The sequence below is a fragment of the Chiroxiphia lanceolata genome, chromosome 9, assembly GCF_009829145.1.
Source record: "Chiroxiphia lanceolata isolate bChiLan1 chromosome 9, bChiLan1.pri, whole genome shotgun sequence".
In the NCBI taxonomy this organism is placed as follows: domain Eukaryota; kingdom Metazoa; phylum Chordata; class Aves; order Passeriformes; family Pipridae; genus Chiroxiphia; species Chiroxiphia lanceolata.
The window spans coordinates 22,529,908-22,550,000 of NC_045645.1; the positions used below are offsets into that span (position 1 = coordinate 22,529,908).

General features: G+C 37.4%; 1 protein-coding gene across 4 annotated transcripts in view; it reads right to left on the minus strand.

Moving 5' to 3' along the window:
* Positions 1–20,093, minus strand: part of NEK7 (NIMA related kinase 7) — a 62,348-nt gene that overhangs the window by 23,281 nt on the left and 18,974 nt on the right. For all 4 annotated transcript variants that reach the window (XR_004358522.1, XM_032696334.1, XM_032696336.1 and 1 more), the window contains exons 4-5: positions 13,214–13,276; positions 12,557–12,667 (exon numbers count right to left, since the gene is read on the minus strand). Coding sequence is in view for 3 of the 4 variants with exons in the window: in XM_032696334.1 (XP_032552225.1) it covers positions 12,557–12,667; positions 13,214–13,276 (174 nt within the window). In the remaining variant the exon portion in view is untranslated. The remainder of the gene's footprint in view (positions 1–12,556; positions 12,668–13,213; positions 13,277–20,093) is intronic.

Here is a 20,093-nt window from a genome sequence, read left to right on the forward strand (position 1 = left end):
ACAAAATTTCTTGATACAGAAAGCTTTTCCCTTAAATATTAATACATGTATCATCAATGTATGTGTTTAGTCGGTTCACAGACAGAGCTACAAATAACACTAATGCAATAAAACTGCTATCCCAAAAAGGGATTTAAACAGTATTTTCCAATCCTCATTGCTGGATTAATGGGGTCAGAATAGTCTAGCATGAAGTGGACACAGAACAAATAAAGGTCAGATATAAAGATATGTGCCACAGAACTTCCAAAACTAAATACTTCCTTACACCAACACTGATTTCCATACCCTCATTTTCTAAATAAAAGAAAAACACAACAGTGACACACAGTCACAAAGATCATGTAAGAAGGGTTGATTAGGTTAGTCTTACAAACTTTTGCAATACATAAAAGGGGACTAAAGGAACTGATCTACCTCCTGTTCAAATATTTTCCATCCTGTATAAAAAATACCATTACTGATCACTGGTAACAGTTCAATGGCCTGTTAAAGCTTACAAGAAACAAATATGCTCTGTTACACACATCTTCTCCAAATATTATATTCGGGAACTGGAACCACAGTCCTCCAAAGACACAAACTGAAAACCTGGAATTCAGCCAATGCTAAAACGTACAAGTTTAATAATTATAAATTTTGCAGCTAAAGGTAAGAAGACTGACAAATTGTTGCTCATTTAGCCGTTCTTTTTAAAGAAACTGTAATATGTTAGATTTTAAAGTTAAACACATGAAGAAAAATACCTAAACATTAATATTAGTAAAATTTTAGATGTAAAGCAAAGTACTTATATGTATCTTAACAGTGTGGGTACACACACACACACACACACTTCACACTCGTGCACACCTTAAGAAAGTTCACATAACAAACATTAGTTTGGAAAAATAAAAATATTTCCACATACTATGTTAAAACATGCTTGACAGCTGCATCTACACGTAAGAGATATGCAGGAGGATGAGAAAGATGGTTTTAAACTAGCTGTAGCAAAATGTATCAGCAATACAAAGGATCATAACATTCCACCAAAATGTTTTTAGCTATAGGGATTATTTCAAAATGCATTTTCATTTAAATGAGGCAAAGCATATAAATTACGTCTTTAAATACAATTTTCTTTCAGTCTTGGACTGAATCCAAACAAACCCTGTGTATCTGTTCTCCCCACAGCTGGATTTGCATATCAGAGGATTGTTTGATGTCAACAGGAAGATGGAGACCAGGTTTCTTTTCATTTAAAAACAAATACACAATACATGTAAGTATGTGCACATGAAAGCATAGTTCCTTGATTTAAAATGCATCCTGAAATTATCATAATTATAACTACGTACTTTATTTAAATATTCTGAATTATTTTTGTTTAACTTGAATGCCATTCACAAAATGTCTGAAATGGGAAGATTTTCCATTACAGATTTCCATTCCAGTGTACATCAGTGTACTTTCCAAGTATTTATGTACAAGTTTTAACGTTTTATTCACTTGCCATCTGTAACACTGTAGCTGACTGTGCACTAAAAAATTGGCTTCAGTTGTTACAGAGCAAGGATGCAATATAAGTGTGTCAGATGTAGCCACATTCTACTGAAGGTATTAATAATTTTGCAGGATAATAATAATCTCTTCCTGAAAGCATCAATATTATTACTTAACCCCACAGAATTTGTCTAAAGAGGACGGAGAAAAGCTGATACATTTGCTAACAATGTTTGTATTTTCGTCCCTTTTTACAGAATAACCGAACAGTTTCCTAATGAGAAAATGTAACTCTCCTTAATCTCTAATGGATTGCTAAAAGAAAAATAAAATATTCTCCAAATGTTTCCATCCTAGTGAAGTTAAACATAGCTGCCCTGCACCTGAAAAGCATATGCCATTCAGTTTCTTGGTGGCATATTAAAAAAAAAAAAAAGTAAATGATAGATGGGGGGGAAAAGTTTCAAGTCAATATAAAAGCATGAAATAATACACTGAGTTTCTAAAGATGATGCTTTAAAGGTCAAATTACAAAAGTAAAAATGACAGCAATTAACAAATGGTTTTACCTAGATTTTACAGGCACAGTTCAGAGAATACCCAGAACTGTTTGGACTTCATAAGAAACTTAAGGATTTCCTGCAGGTGAGTAGACAGTGAACATAGACGATTTAAACACAACTAGAAATTTCAGATATGACTGCCTACATCTCAGTAACCATGCTTGGAAAAAATTTAGTATTCAGTTCTGATTTGGGTGTATCAAAGGATTTTACGGTGTGATTTACCCTGCTTTAGGCCTCACTGAATAGGGAAAAAAAAATAGGAATAAATTAAAAGAATGAGTGTTTAAGAAGCAAACTGGACTAAAGAAAGCAAGACGTTTTATGAAATTCTCTTGATGACAGCTGATAATTTTGCAGAGTCATTACTTTAAAATAAAGAACAGAACTGTGAAACTGTCAAATAAGCCTACAAGAATATATACCTGAATTTTTCACTGCACAGGTTGTTGCCTAGAGTTACCTTCTAAAAGACTATATTTGGGGGAAAAGTGAAATGAGAAAGATGGTAAAACAGATTCCTTTTCCTTTCAGCATTTGGTGAGACTCTAGATCGTATCATCTTGTTCTCATGACAAAACTTCACTTGTGGCTTCCAAAAATGTACAGTGTAAGAGAGGGTTACATTTTATTGCATACACTTATCAGAACACAGTGATTCAATAACAGATACTAGTGGGAAGAAATCTGAACTTCAAGAGGAAAGTGATGCAGAAATTACTATTACACAGAATTTTCAAGTAATACGTAATGAAGTTCTGGACCATTTCTGGCTGTGTTTCTTTGGGAGCCCTTTTTAATATGGATTAGCAGAAAGAACAGAAAGAGGAAAGAGGGGGTCAGGCAGCTGTAACAGGAAATTATGGAAGCACAACCAAGGGTTCTCACTCTGTGAATACAACAGAAACAAACCAGAACTGGCAAAGGCATGCAAGGCCAAGAAGACAGACCACTGAAGATAAACCTTAGCATCTCTGTATTTTGGAGACTAAAGTATATAGAAATTAATTACCTACTTAAGTCTTATTTTCTATTTAAAAACCTAGTACCAATGCATCATCACAGGAGTTTTGTCTGGCTCTGCTCTTTCATGAATTCAGCTGCCCATCTCTTTAGATCATGGTAAGTTTTCTGCCATTTTTCTTTGCTTTCTATGCAGAACAAAAATAGAACTTCCCACAACATCCTGATTCATTCACTCAATTTGATCACAGCGTGATCAAATTTGCCTACATTTCAAGAGCAGCAGCTGTCTCTTAGTTGTAAAAAGAGAACAAATACAAAAAAAAAAACCCAAACCCAAGCTATTTTCCATCTACCAACTGAACATACAGAAAACAGCAAGTATTCAGCCAACAAAGTGACTAAAATGAAAATATTTACCTGTTTCTTTTTCCAGCTTTTATTTACAGTCGCTTACATCTCCAGTTACTGAAGATGCCATACATTTACCTTTTCCCTTTAACACTCCACAAAAAAAGTGTTTTAAAAAACCAAATCTTCCTCTATTAGTCATCTCAGTATACAACAAACTATACTTAATCCAGAGCAACAAAAGACTAAGACACAGGACAAAAACCAGCATATAAAATAATGGTACTAACAGAAGTACCTACAAGCATCAGAAGGACAAGTTAGTAGAATTAAACTGTGGTCTTTCTTTGAGGAAGAAAAAAAAAAAGAACATGCCACATGGACACCACAGAATTGAGATAGACGCATCCTCTCAAAATATTATCATCACACAGACCTACTTACAAAGAAATAATAAGCCTTGTAAAAAATGTGAGTAGAATTTTTCATAATTTCCATTTTAGTATACATTCTTTCATGCTAATAATCAGACTGTTAATAAGACTCTTGGTTAAACTCAGATTTCTTAGAAAGCTCTGAACTAAGTCACTTTATATATATATCTATCTATTTTTATCCAACTTTCTCTGCAAGGATTCACATAATTTTTCCTCATCGAGCAGTCCACCTACAGTCACTCTGTTCCACCTAATGTTTTTGCTGACGCAAAAAAGCAAGAACATACAGTGTTCAGAAATTAAAGACACCTACTGAAATCAGATCTACTTGCAGAGCCACTAATAACAAATTTCCAATACTGCATCATTTTCCACGTCCCTGATGTTACCACTGAGTAGGGCTTCTTAAAACACACAGTCACATGTTTAAATTCAACAGTATTTGTTTACATGCATCTCTCTCCAAAAAAATGCCCGTAGGAAAACTGGTTTAGCATGAAGAGGTGAAACTCATGCTTGAATCATTAACTCTACTTGCTAATAAAAAGCAATAGCATGACACAGTAAGTAAAGAGGCTATCAACTTTTTTTCTCTCTACAAACAAGGCAGATAGATTTGGTTTCTCTTCATTCTCAGCAAGTTTTTCATACTGCACAAACACTGACGGTGTGAATTTCTCAAACATAACCGTGGGAAAAATTAAAACTAAACTCCAAGTATTGTTTGCAGGACACTGCAAACAAGAAAAGTACCCAGAACTACTAATTTAATAAAATCTTTCAATTCTCCCTGCTCCTTAAAGGCTCACAGACAATTCAGCACCAGTGGGCAAAGGCGGAGATGAAATCTCCAAAGCCTTTCTGCCCAGTTAGAGCTACGTGAACAGCCCTTGTAAGTTAAATCGAGTTTCCTGCCAATTTAACCTTTCACAGCTGAGTGATACCATTACTTTCCCTATGTGTTCAGCCAGAACTTACACAATAGCTTCAGGTGTGATGCCTGTGAAGGGGACTGACCACAAGACAAAAGACTGTTGATAGTCTAATTATTTTAGCAGAAAATCTGCCCCCTTATTCTTATTGTTCCAGTGGCAGACACAGACAATGGCCGACTCACAGAAAAACTAACAAGGCTGCCTGGTAATTACCCAGCCCAATTATCCCTCTGATTATAAACTGCAGGACCAGCCAGCTTTCATTCTGCCAGCACACATATGTAACTTGCCAGTGGCAAACTGCTGGCACTGCTCTCCCTGTGGTTACCTGTGGCTGACAGCAAAGGTGACAGCCCAGCACCTGTCAGACACCCCAATAACACACGTGTAGAGCAAAAGCTGACCAGAACCTGCTCTCCTACCTTGGCAGGGCTCTATGCCTTGACTTTTTAAGGCTTCGCAGCTCCATCTGCAGAGTGACCATTTCCCCCTCAGAACACCCAGCCCTGCCTTTTATACCTGCTGCACAGATAACATATATATTCAAAGGTGAATAAGGATGCACTATTTTTTTAATTATAGGGGGTTAAAAAAGTTTTTTAGTAGCTTTAAAAAAGATTAGTGGCAAAAATTAGCTTGACTAGTTCAAAGCTCCAGGCTCCTCCTTTAGGAAAAGGTACATAAAAATAGTTTAGCTTTGATCTGTAATTAGCACACTCTGTGTTACACTATCCTATTATATTACAGGTTTCTTCAAGCTACATTCTATCTTCTAAAGTTTTATTCAAAAATGAGTATGCAAAAAAGCTAACGTCAAAGTGATACAGAACACCAAGAAAAAAAAAAACAACCACTGAGGAAAAAGATATTTTGAAGGTTTTAACATATATCAATGATGTGGCTCCAGCAAAGTGCCAAACCGGTCTAGATTATAAAATATAACCATATGCTCAATAAAAACACTTCAAGTCAGGAGGTTTGGCACGGGGGTGGTGGTAGTGAGGGCTTTTGCTCTTTAAATTAAATCCAACAGTCATGGGGGAAAAATAAAGCAGATACTGATGAAAAACAAAACAATCAGATTCCATGTTTTAAAACTTGGAACTATAGATCAAGATAAGTCAGTATGATGATGAGAATAAAAAATACACAGACACGCAGAGAAGACTACTTTAAAAATACTTTTTCCAGAATCACAATGTCAATTATCTGGACATAAATATACATATGAGGAAAATTTCAGAATTAAAGCCACCATAACTTCTCCCCCTCGAGAGTGTGTGTGTGCATGCAGTTTTCAGTTCTGTTTTCTTTAGGTTAAAAGACCCTCTACTCTTTCATTCATGACACTCAGCTAATGAGCAGCTTGAAAGTGTCTCTAGGCTTTATTTATTGTGCACTATTCAAAACCTATTATTAAATATAAGTTTCAGGGAGGGACACAGTTTCCTGGTATGCATTATTGGAAAATCAAACTAATAAAATAAACTTCATGAAGTTTATCTTCACAAATGGCCTTAGAAATGACGAGGCAGTAATATTCCCATTTTACAGATTAGAACATGGGCAAAGAATTAAGATCAAAAGTGTTAATTAATTCTAGCACCAATTTAAGTACCTCCCTCTCAATGTACATACCTTTATGAAAGAGTTCATCTTCAAAGCACGGTTTCCACTCAGAACTGATGAAGCTGTGAACGCTCAATACTTCTACAGATCAAGACCCAGAGTTTTTCCTTGATTGTCAGAAATACCAAACAAGCAATTACAATTCCCACCAAAAAGTAGTGGTTGAAGTGGTTTATACAGTATCCCCTAGGAACAGTACCAGTAAGTAAGGATGGTCTTTGGAAAAATCTTGTATTAACCACAAAACCTTTGTCTTTCAAACTCCCTGCCTTGGAAACGACCATGGTGGCAAAGAAGGCAGCACGGACACAATGATTTCTACACAGAGTAGCTGTACCCTCAACACTGAGTCACAACACATCCTGTTCCCAGCCAGTTTGAGTTATCCCATCCAGGCTCTCTCCCTGCTGGTAGCCCCTTTGTCTGTCTCTAGGATCCTTGCCTAGTATGTCCTGTTCTCTGGCAATACATTAGCTCTTTAATCTCCCTGTGCTTATCCCTAGTACTGGAAACCCCGTTTCAGTTTCCCAGTCCAGTACTCTTATATTAATTCTCTTCCACTCCTCAGTCTCTACTCCTTGCGTCATAACTTTCCTGTCTACCTTCTCTCAAACGCTGCACACCAGCTCGTAGGGGTGTACTTGTCTTCCTTATTCCCAGTCACATCCCCTCTCTCTCCTCACTTAAGGATTACTTAGCTGTTTGTCCCAGTCTACTCCTGTTTGCCTCATCTTTTGTCTTCTTCACACTCATCTCAGATTACTCCCTTCCCTGTGTTATTAGAAAGAATAAATACCCTCCAAGAGACAGGAAAGCTTCAGCCCATCCAAAGCATCTGGAAAAAGCTATTTCTGGCAATGCCATTTCAGTCACCCATACTATAGGTCAAAGCACTGATAGTTACTCAGCTTGTAGGCAGTGCTGTCAGCACCAAGGGATGCAAAAGATTCAGACAGCTCTACACACACAGAAATTCTCCACTTTGGCTACTTTGCCCCAGCAATTTCTGTTAAACACACATTAGAAGAATTTATGTTTAGGTGAGTTTTCACAGTCATTATTGTAAGAAAAATTCCCTTTCCAAGTTTTACTTCTGTTTCAAGGCACAAGGGGCTTACAATACTTCAGATGCAACAGTTGCTAGATTTTAAAATGAAATGTTGGCATACAACATTTTAGCATGAAATTGCTGTATTCTGACAAACTGAAAACACACTCACACAGCTAAATATCTGGCAATCCTAGCAGCGAACAGTCCTGCTATACATGTGTGTGCATGGCAGAAAACAGCTTCTGCAACACTGCCATTCAAAATACACAGGAAACATCATTTTTCCCACCAGCCTTTCAAACAGGAACACCAACTATCTCCTACAACTGCTAAAGTTACAGGTCAATGTTGCTTCCAGTCTTTAAGCACTTAAAAAAGAGCAAGCTGCCCCTAAACACAGAACAGGCACACCAGTCAACCTCTCAGAGCAAGAAGTTTAAAAAGACCCCACTGCTAATATATTTTGGCACGGGAAGGAGAGTCTGCATTCCAGATCATGCCTCATGCAGTTTCATACAGTGAAGCCCAAATATCCACCACTAGTGAAACATCAGAATGATAATCAATGAGATTTCAAACAAGTCTAAACAGAGCTCCAGTTACTGCAAGGAGCTATTTAGATATGTATCAGCTGCTTGGAAAGAAGTGACTATCCCTGTATTTTGACTACCCTACAAAAAACAAGTTTAAGGACAAAGAACTCTGTTCCCAACTACAGAAACCTCAGGTATCAATATGAACTTCATGCTGATGAAAGGTTTTAGAATATTTGTCTCATTGAGTCCATCATCAGCAAATTTGCTGATGACACCAAATTGGGAGGGAGTGTCGACCTGCTGGAAGGCAGGAGGGCTCTGCAGAGGGATCTGGATAGACTTGAGAGATGGGCTGATTCCAATGGGATGAAGTTCAATAAAGCCAAGTGCCGGGTCCTGCACTTTGGCCACAACAACCCCATGCAGCGCTACAGGCTGGGCACAGAGTGGCTGGAAAGCAGACAGGTAGAAAGGGACCTGAGGGTACTAATTGACAGGAAGCTCAACATGAGCCAACAGTGTGCCCAGGTGGCCAAGAAGGCCAATGGGATCTTGTCCTGTATCAAAAATAGCATGGCCAGCAGGACCAGGGAAGTGATCCTTCCCCTGTACTCCGCGTTGGTGAGGCCACACCTTGAGTATTGTGTTCAGTTCTGGGCCCCTCAGTTCAGAAAGGACATTGAGGTGCTGGAGCGGGTCCAGAGAAGAGCAACGAGGCTGGTGAAGGGACTGGAGCATAAGTCCTACGGGGAGAGGCTGAGGGAGCTGGGGTTGTTTAGCCTGGAGAAGAGGAGGCTCAGAAGTGACCTCATCACTGTCTATAACTACCTGAAGGGAAGTTCTAGCCAGGTGGGGGTTGGTCTCTTCTCTCAGGCACTCAGCAATAGGACAAGGGGGTACGGGCTTAAGCTCCGTCAGGGGAAATTTAAGTTGGATATCAGGAGAAAATTCTTTACAGAGAGAGTAATCAGGCATTGGAATGGGCTGCCCAGAGAGGTGGTGGATTCACCATCCCTGGAGATTTTTAAACGCAGATTGGACGTGGCACCGAGTGCCATGATCTAGTAAATGGACTGGATTTGGACCAAGGGTTGGACTCGATCTCGGAGGTCTTTTCCAACCCAATCGATTCTATGATTCTATGATTTTACCTAGCTAATTATAGTATGTTTATTTCCTTATCTGACAGTTGAAAAAAATACACACAAAAAGTGACTTCTGAAGAGTGGGTGAAGTCCTAGGTGACATTTTGTAGAATTCAAGTTATTTTCCATCTATCTTGAGAAAGCTGGAAACATATTTTCAACTTTTTAGATGAAAGCTTTCATACTTGTTCCCAAAACATGTTTAACTTCCTTAAGATCTATATGACATATTCAGTTTAGAGTTTGCATTTTTTTTTTGTGCACTAAGATTATTTGCTGAAAGAACCTAAAAACTAAAAATATCTGCAGAAATTAAACAGACCTAGAAGTTTATTGCTGAGTTAAAGAAAAAACCCAACATTTTAGTGTCTTGATAATATCCCTTCTTACAAGACTAATAACTTATATTTAATCTTAAATAATATGCTAATTATTCTGCAAGATAATTCAAATTCTCTTATTTTACCATCTTCAGGACAGACTTTACTAACTAGCTCTTTTTACTGAATTATTATAATGTATTTTCTTGATTAATTCAATTAGTAGATTCTTCTTTATTTGTGGCATTTTCTTTATCTAATATATCAACTGTTGCTTGGGGAAAAAAAAAAATCCCAAACTAAAAAATCCACAGAAAATGTTCACTTTGTCACTGCTTGTGGTAGAGGAGAACCATGACTAATACGAAAAGGGATCAAAGCCTCAAACCTGTCTTACAACATATTGTATCGCACAAGGAGGTGCTACTATGAGGTAACAACAGTTCTCATGAACTACCCTTAACCTTGGCAGCCACAGACTATCACAGGTTCCTCAACAGGGACCACAGACACCATCGAACAACAGACCCTGAGCAACTGAGAAACAGAGCAATAGTTAATAATTATTTACCCGTACAATTTTTGAGGTAATAGTATCCAGCAACCTAATTCACAGATACAGAAAAAAATCAAGAATTTTCCCTTCTTTCACCATCCCCACACAAGGGTTACACAGTGCTGAGGTTCAAGTTCTAGTGAAAAACCAACTGTGAGCCAAATGCAAGTATTTCCCCCTCACTGATGTCTGCCTCTCAGTTTTACTGACATGACCTGTCCAAGAATTCTAACGGGTCGTTAAAAGCTGTATGGTAAGAAATCACCAATTTCAGATCCTCCTGCTTTTGAGAAGGGAGGCTATATTGAAACATCTCCCTGTGACAGAGGTAATTAAAAAAATAAGTAAGGTAAAGTGGATTAAATCTGTGTATGTACATACATAAACACAGAGGCAGAGAGAACAGGAGATACCTCTGATTTCATTATGTGATATGCAAATGCCAATGCACAGTTGCCTTTTTTTTTTGGACATAGAACAGATTCTATGAATTCTATTACAATGCATATGAATGCACCAAGTGATTTTCCTCAGTTGTCTACTCAATGAGGACAAAGAGAGTATTATTCACAGGTAACAAGAGGGATGATATAAAAGCTGGGCAGCAAGGATGTGGTTCATTAAGGGAAGAACTAAAGAATTCATTAAGGTGCACTGTGAGGCACAGCAGCCTTGTAAGTATTCTCTGATGTGCCAATAAAGTCATAACAAATACCCAGTAAACTAGTTAAGTAGTTTTCCCTCACATTAATTTTGGTTTCAGTGTCATTCAAGTTGTGGTCATTTACAATTTCAAAAACATGCTTGATTCCTTCTACAAATCAAATAACGAGCCTGATACCCAAACACTCTTCTGGGGGTGTCTCAACATTTTCCAACAAACTCAGAACAGCATTCTAGCAAGAACACTGGAAACCAAAGCATGGCTTGTCTTAACACAACATAGTTATTTACTTTGGTAGTGTGACAGGCAGCCACGCTTCTAGGAAGTTTCCATACCATTATCATTTATTTTTCAAGCAATTTTTAAAATACTTCTTTAAGAAGATGCTACACAACTGGCGCACCCCACATTTAAACTCCTATCGTCAAAGTAATCTACCAAATCATTTCCTCCACCAGCAGCATGAAGACAGAGTGCATTGTGACACCTCATACATATTTAATAACAGCCTGATAGGCTGTCATTAACATCAAACAGCAATCTAAGTTTCCTACATTAAACATGATCCCTGTGTTAAGAGGACAACCACAAAGTGCCTCCAAGATCGATCCTGTAAGAAATACCCACTGACTTGGACAAGGTATAATGAGGCCAACTGCACTGAAAAAGCCACACATCAGATCTAAAATTAAATAATAAAAAAAAAAAAAGCAAGGGAAAAAGAAAAAGCTTCAATGGGTCATAAGACCAGACATGCCATAAGGCAATCTGTCACAGAGCACTCATATTAATAACTGTTGTGTCAAAACTGAACATTCAAAAGAAAAGACAAACCTTCCTTTATGTTTTATGAAATGTAAGCCCACAGAATTAATAATTTATGAGATGAAGAAAAATATCACATTTGGCTATAAATATTAACAGACGCTGTCAACCTGCTTAGAACTAAATTTTGACTGTCCTACCTTACAATTATCAACTTAGAAAGGAATATGCTTCAAAAGCTAAAAAAAAAAAAAAAAAATTTAAAAAATCGGTATGAAAGTCATTAATGAAGAAATTAACATTCTCTATTCATGTAGCAAAACAACATAACTTTGTTCTGTGCCCGGCTGCTGCTGAGCCAACACTCATTGACTGGCACTCTTTGTGTCCAGAGTGGTGGTGTGCTTTGTTGACAGCAATAACATGGTGTGCACACAGGAAAGTACCCCAAAAGGACACGCTAAACCCAAGATCCAGTGGAAAAAGGGAAAGGAAAGAAGGGAAGTAGTTGTCAGACAACAAAGATTTAAAAAGGCAATTAAAAGTTAGTATAAGTTTGAGAATACAAAAGTTTATACAATGGGTCTTGGATAAATGTTTCTCATTAGCTAAAAACAGGCACTTAAGAACTTCAAAAAAGTGCACTTAACCCATAATGCACAAACAGGTATCAGTAAGCTCCCTGCATGTGATGCCAAACAAATACAAAATATATTTTCAGAGTGGTTAGCAGTTCAAGTTAAAGATCTATAAGACACTTCTGCCATACAACATCAGTTATTCTCTGCTTTCATACTATTACAGAGAATAGAATACTGGAACACAAAACAACTGTACCAAAAAATCAGGAATGCCATTAAAACGTATTGTTCTAAATGGTGGTGACAGGCTTTTTTTTCTTCTCCCCAGTACTAATATAACTTCAGCCTACTTATGTTCCCATCTGCACTTACATTCTGGGCAACAGTGTTAAAAATACTTACATAAGCATCAATATTGGGTATATATTAAAAAAAAACAAGTCAGTCTAAAGACTCCATTTTGCTCTACAGTTCCCAACATTTTCACTGCATTTCACCCACTGATGAGCATGCAGAATGAAAAACCCAAGCTGAACATTACAAGCTCTTACTTTTTAAAAAAAGTCAATCCCTACCTTTATCATTCTAGAGAGATCTCCAGCATCTGCTAATTCCAACACTATGTTCAGCTCATTGTCTTCAATGAACGAGGCATAATATTTAATTACATTTGGATGATTCAGTTGCTAAGAAAGCAAAAGAATAATTCACATTTTAGCTTAGAGTACACAGTATTTATTAAGACTGACACAAACATTCTTATTTAGGCAAATAAAACACCTAAAATCTATTTCACTATGATACAAATTACAAAAAGTATAAGTTTACAAGAAGCATTTACAAATACTTTACAAGAACATGATGGCATTTTAGGATCAACATGACAACTGACATTACAATTTTAGAGGAATTTTGCTTCCATGTATAATATCCAATAGCGTGCTGAACTGTTATCTGAAACAGCGAAGTCAATTTTTAAAAGCAGGATTTTACTGTATGTAGGACACAGTTGTTCACAATATTGCAGTTTTGGTAGAAATTTCTACTCAAAAGCATTATTCATTTTTTCTATTACTACTCAATGTTAATTTTTAAAATAATAAAAATCACAAAACTGTTCAAGTGAGGCTTACAGAAACAGTATACAAACAACAGTGGACACTTTAAGTATGTCTATGAAAAACTTCATATACTGTGACGATGGCTCCACATTTTTTAAACAAATCTTTTACCTTGAGAAGATCTATTTCTTTGATGCAGTCAGCACGTGCTTTGGCATCCATCAAATCAAATATCTAGGCACAAGAGAGAGAAGATTTTTAATTAAGGGACAAAAATAAAGCAAATTATCGTTATTTCATAGCATCCATAAAGCAACTTAGCAAGATGTAATATTACAGTATGAAATATTTCTAATGACCTGATGCACGGATTTAGTGCTATGGCCATTCTTTTAGCCCCCTCATAGGAAACAAGTTCATTTTAAGTACAAGTTTTCCAGTTACTTAATTGCCACCTCAAACACAGAGGAATAATTCAGCACACTTCCTTATACGTGGCTCTAATCCAAATCTCAGGGTCCTAACCTATTCCTGTCATTTCAGTATCACAAACTGATTCTTACTAGTACTGAGCACACCTTTTTTTCCACCCTTAGTCTCTTGCTAGGAATCCTTCCTCTCTCATTTGCCATTACATTCTGAATTTAAAAAAAAGCCAAACCAACCAACCAACCAACCAACAAAAAAAAAAAAATCATCAACTTCCTTGTGGTCTGACTACTACATTTTAAACTACCCAGAAGAATAATAAGAAAAATGCTATGAGGTTTATTGTCACAATATTTATGAGATTAAATTTTGCAGTTACAACTTTTCAATGCACATCATTTTTTTCTAGACAGTCTCCAGGAAAAGATGCTTTATGTGCTATGAAGATCAGTGGTATTTGGTTCCATCAGCTCAAAATCTCCAAAAGCCCAGCAGCTGACAACTTCCATTTAATGTCTTGCCACCAATTCCAGCACTGAATGTCTGCTGGGAGGTCCTCTCAAACTGACTGCCTAACTGTTCATGTAAATCACGCCTTCATTTACTCTCCCCGAAGAAGTTCAAACCAATCAGGAAGTTTGCCTATGGTCTGCTAAACCTCATTCCTTTAATCAACTGAAAGAATTCTAGAAACTTCATGCCTAGAGCACAGTCCTCACAGAGCACACACCTGCTCTGACTAACCACTACTTCTTTTCAGATATCCAATCTGTCTTCAGAACTTGCATAAGAAAGAAGAGGCTGGAGTGGATATAAGACTCACTTTTTGACACAAAAAAACCGAAACAACTCAAGTAGATAAACAAAATGCCAGACTTGGAGATAGTAAGAGGAAAACAGGGAGGAGAAAAGAAAGAAGAAATCAAAACTGCTTACCAAGAAAGAAAGGAAATAAGCCATCTCACAACTACTTGTATATTAAGGCCAGGATGATGGGAAATAAAGAGACTGAGTTAAAAGCAGTTATTCGAGGAGACTGTGGGGGACTTGAGAAAAACACAGCAGGGTAGGTCACAAGAAAGGAATGCAAACACTAAGAAAGCTATTTCAGACATAGTAGAAGAACAGAGTTAGTACTATATGCAAAATTACAAGTACTAAAAGATAAATAACTCTGATGGAAAACAAAAAAAAGTTTACGAGATAAAGTTAGAAATTTAATGAAGGAAATTAAATAGCCTGTATCTATTATAGATCTCAACTTTGAATGAAAAAGCATTGCTCTTTTATAATTCTGACAATAGACTGAAGTCCTCGTGTTTGGTACAGAAATTATTTTTCTAGGAAACACTTGGGAAAAATCTAAATATGAGAGGCAGCACGTTAACTTGAAGAAGCACTAAGAAGGCAGGAAATTGTAATTATCTTTCCTTATAATCTAAGAGACCAGCAAATGGAAAATTTTATACTCTCTCTTCCAAATACAGTCAATCAAAGTGTGTATCAGGGAGCAGGGGGAAAAAAGGAGGCAGGTACAGGCACACTTCTTGAGCCTTCACATTTTTGCCAAGTTCTAGATAACAGTGAGATATCATTCCTTAGAAATGATACTGAGATTCAACTCCAAACACACTGGAACCTAATCAAAACTGGAGACAGAATTTCAGACTGAAAATTGTATACAAACTATCTACTTTGAAGATCTGGAACAATTACCAAAGTATGATTTCAAGATTCAAACCAGAAGAGTTTCATTGTGTGACCAAACAGGGCAGTTTGCACCTGTTAATGACTGTTCCAATATACCAAGAGATATGTAACTTACCTATTCCAGGAATATTTTGCCTACACACCTAAGCTAACAGGTTTTGCAGGAAAACTTTTTTATAAGCTACGCCTCTGATAGGGACATAAATCAGCACCTGTCATAGAGCAATAACAAAACAACAAAGATAAAGTCCTAGACTTAGGAGTGTGAAAGATCTAGAATCAAGGCATAGGAAAGAAAGACAATTTTGTTTGTGTATTCTGCATAGTATTCCCTGGTCTTTTAATTTGTTATTAAACAGCCCTGGAGTAGACTACGCCAAGCAGCTGGTCTCACTAAAGGATCGACTTAAGTTTTATAAACATGACTCTATACTTTTGCTACACTTCATACAGCAGGATGGCAAATTTGTCACAGCTACAACTACACTGAATATTTCAAACATTAACTAAAATAAAGCAACATAGGAAAAATGAGTCTAATTTTATCCTTACAAACACAAATATAAACCATCTGAAGATTTACTGTTCAGCATTCTTGCAGTTCTGCATTAGATTTTGATCCAGTTCTAACCTCAAAAGACTAAAAATAGCATTTCCCAGAAATCCAGAATTTCAGTTTCATAGACATTAACCTCCTCCAACAGTAAGATTGGTAAAAAATAAGAACAAAAAAAAAAAAAAAATTGCTCAATCCATGGCCTCTGAAGAACCTCTGAATCATACCAGATGCAAAAAGCTTCCCAAGATTTTCATTCTGAATAGATTATCTATTTTGCCAAACTGCTGCAGTTCAGATCAGAGGATCCAAGCGTAATAAGCCATGTCAGCTCACACAAGGAGGTTACTGTCAACATAACGAAAAAACCTCCATGCTTCCTCACCAGAAGATGACTCAACACTGAAGAACATCTTAGTCTGAAAAATGGAAGCTACAATGAAAGACTTCAAGAAGATCCTTTCAAGTGCATGTCAGAACTACCCAGGGCGGCTGGCAGTGCTCTGAAGGCTCATTCAGCAGGAGAAGCCGTCCTTGCCTGCAGTTCACTGCAGACTGACCACTGACGTAACAATAAGAAGCGATGTCAGTGCTCCCCTCACAACTGTAACAGTTCATACTTTTGCAAGCGGACTAATTCCATCTTCAGTTTCTATTACACAGCAAGTCAAGCTGAAAGGTCAGCTTATGCTCCCTTCCCTCCAGCATGAGCACTGCACACAGATCTCTCACATGCACACGGTTTGCAGCCTTGTACAGACAGCACCACCATTGCCTTCAGCAGGTCACAGGCCTCATTCCACCCCAGACACACACTGCCCAAGGACTTCCAACCTTTTGTCCGGCCTTCTCTTGGACTGCACTCACATTTTGAGCTTGGATTTAGCTGTAGCAGCACATGCCTTGCAGTTGAGTGACTTAACTATAACAAAGTCACTGCAGTCAAATGACTTGTGTCTAACCTGGGTTTAGATTCAGCTCATCTCTGGCCTTAAGGAACTTATAGCAGATACAAGAGAAATCTAACAAAACCAGAGTGATTTTTGGATAAGCTTGAGTGATAAGCTTTTGGATCAACACAAAGCATTAGCAACTGACTGCTTGAAAGCACCCAGGAAAATCCCAGGTACAGACACTACAGAGTGCCCTCCTTCCAGCAGGGCTCAGATTGCTGATGATGCTCTATACACTGATTATTGGAAACCAGCTGCAATCAGACCACAAGCGTTAGCATCACTAATTGGCTAGCAATAAAAACTGCTGCCTCTGATTAGGCTGCTAGAGCATTCATTAGACTAACAATAAACTCTAGTTCTTGACTCCATCTATGATATCAGGATCACAGGGTAATTCAGGTTGGAGGTATGTTTCTCTAGTCAGCACAAACCCCACTCAGCACAAACTGCACAGTGTAATACATTCTATTTCAAACTTTAATTCTTTTTCCCCAATTTCTATTTCCAAGGACTAAAACAAGATCAATATTTTAAAAAGGAATTATGCTTACCTAATGCAAAAATCTAGTAAGAAGCAAAAATACAGCAAATATATTTGTGATGGGACAGTTTTCATGAAGAGTAAAATCAAAAAAATCTCACTGTGGTAAGCACTACACCTTAGCAATTACTGTGAAATTCCTTAAAACAATTAGGTAAATACAGCTAAAGAGCTAAAGGAGCATTTTTTAAAAACCCTTAGCAATTTCTTTTTCCACATAGCAAGCACACTAAGTAAAATAAATATCTTTTCAGTTCTCAGTTTTTCATCTCAGCCAGCAGCCAACTGCATACAAAGGGAGAGTAAAAGGACAAATACACATTGATAGTTATTACAAAATACTCCCTTCTGTGTGCTATGCGACTAAGGGATCTCTGGTAACTTTGCATTCAATCACTTCTCTGGTACCTTCATGTAAGCACAGATTATAATTTTTTTTCTTCCACCATTCCAGAAATGTCAGTTGTAAGTACTGTCAAGAGAGACAGGTATTTTTAGAATACTGGTTAAGCTATTGTAAGCTACAGAGAAGGAACTGTTCCTATGCAGATGTGTAAACTAAACAAAGAAGTTGCAACACATGAACCAAATTCCTCACTAAAGTTCTTACATACATGCTCACACATGCAACTAGAGCTCCTAGAAAGCTATGGGCACAGCAAGAAGGTTTAGAAACATTTAACCACACGATGGACAACAATAGGCCTTAGCTTTTAAGTGTAGACTGTATCTGACCGATTACCAGCTACCAACAGAACTCATCATTTGAAGTAATGTGACAAGTTCAGAATCTGTCTGATTTACTCTAAGTCCATCACTTTTCTGGGTTCTTTCTAACATCATCATTTAAGTAACTATGTAACCTATTTCTGTTCCATTTGAAATTCTGTATAAAATAAAAATACCAAAAAGCATTTCCAAAGTAAAACACAAGTATGACTGCTGTAACATCAACCTTCAGAGATGTAGGCAAAATAAAGACCTGAATGCACATAAATATTAAGAGATACAAGCATTAGAGTATTTTGCCACCACAGCCCCGCTGTGCTGAGACAATAGTGCTTCATAAAGTGTGAAATTACAAGTGCTTTTCTAAGATTAATTAACTGTAATTCAGGCCTGAAGTAGCAATCCACTGACAATGCACAATGAATAATGAATGCAAGTGCTAGATAAAAGGATTTATTGTCTGAATCTCTAACATGGGGCCTCCAATTTTGGAACAAAAGGGAAAGAAAGGTGGAACGATGTAAAGCAGAAATGTAATGAATTGAGAATTTTGCTGAAATATGCAGTTTTACATTTTGAGTAGCCAAGGTTTCCTTAAAAAATAGCTCATAAAGTGAACTTGTACAGCCTTGCAGTCACTGACTTAGATACGCACTTTTTGCTGTTTAAGGATGTTTTGTGAGCATTTATTGCAATATCTAGTAATTGCTTACTTTCCCCTTGGAAGCGACTACTGGAATGCTCATAGCTCAGAACACTGGACCGCACCCCAGGCTGTTTTGCTGCACAGGTTACATGGAGCAGCAGAAGCAGGGAGGTACTGCTGCTTCCTCAGGCATCATCTTCAGGCTAGTTTGCACCTGAGACTTAATATGTGCTAAGAAACTTACCTAGAAGCTCTTCAGTTTATACTGCTGTGGTCACAGTTCATAAGTGGTTGATGTTTTCTGATGTTTCTTTCACTCTAAGTGTAGTTTAGACATTAATGAAAATGCAGTAGAGAAGACCTGCTTTTTACTTGTTTTTATTTATAATTCAACAGCATCTCAGAAATACAGTTCCCATTTCCATGGTGGAAAAAGAGAACCTAATTACTGTATATACCACTTTCCTAATTACACGTAGGCAAACCACACATGGGAGGATGAATCATAAATGGTAGAACGAGAAGAAATGACCAAACATACTATTTTGCGTATTCTGCTTGTTAAACTACTATTAAAAAGGCCTGCAAGTTAAACTGTTCTCACTGTGCTACATATCCTACTGAAAACCGAATCAGGAATACTACTGCTTCCTGTCATCTGGACTCTGAATTTGTAGCAGCAACTACAAATTCAGGAAGAGTGGTTTCTGTCACCATCTGCTTGTCCCTTCTCCCACAGTATCTTACTGCCACTTGCTTCTGCTCACATTTCATTCCATAAACATACATTCTGTCCGCATTAATATAACATTTATCAATATTGTACATGTTTTAGCCAAATAAAATTTTATTAGTGGAAAATAAACATTCTTGTTGGAAAGCTTCGTCAGAACTCAGAACTGGCAATCCTTTTGGAAAAAATAATGGCTAGAGGTCCTGCAGTTATGAAAGAGAAGGTAACTGAAGGATTCTAAGCCACATCTACCCCGATGGTAGAGGCACACATGGGGAACCACAGATCGAACAGACAAAGAGAACACCTAACCCAGCCAGGAAAACAAAATGGGGAGGGGTTGGAACAGACACGACTTGCAACGCTGGAGAGGAAGGCATGTAGTAGAGAAGATGCAAAATGAGAATGGGCAGATAATGGCAAAGCAGAAGAAATCTCAGATCTCAGCTATGTTATTTAACACAGTGTAGACCATGCAGAGATACCATCTCAGTGTGGAAAGCCGTATCCATGCACAGGTCTAAAATAGAGAGAATAAAGCCCCTCTCTCACAACAGAAATAAGTATTCCTCCTGTTTTGTTCATGCTGAGCTTTCATTAAAAACGCATCAGAAAAAAAGGTAGTATTTTAATTTGAATAAAATACAACTGAAATTAAAAGGAAAAAGCACCATCATAGAGCTCCTCTGAAAAGCAATCACTTCTCACCAGAAGACATCCGTGAAAACAAATTTTGTAGTGAAATTAAGTA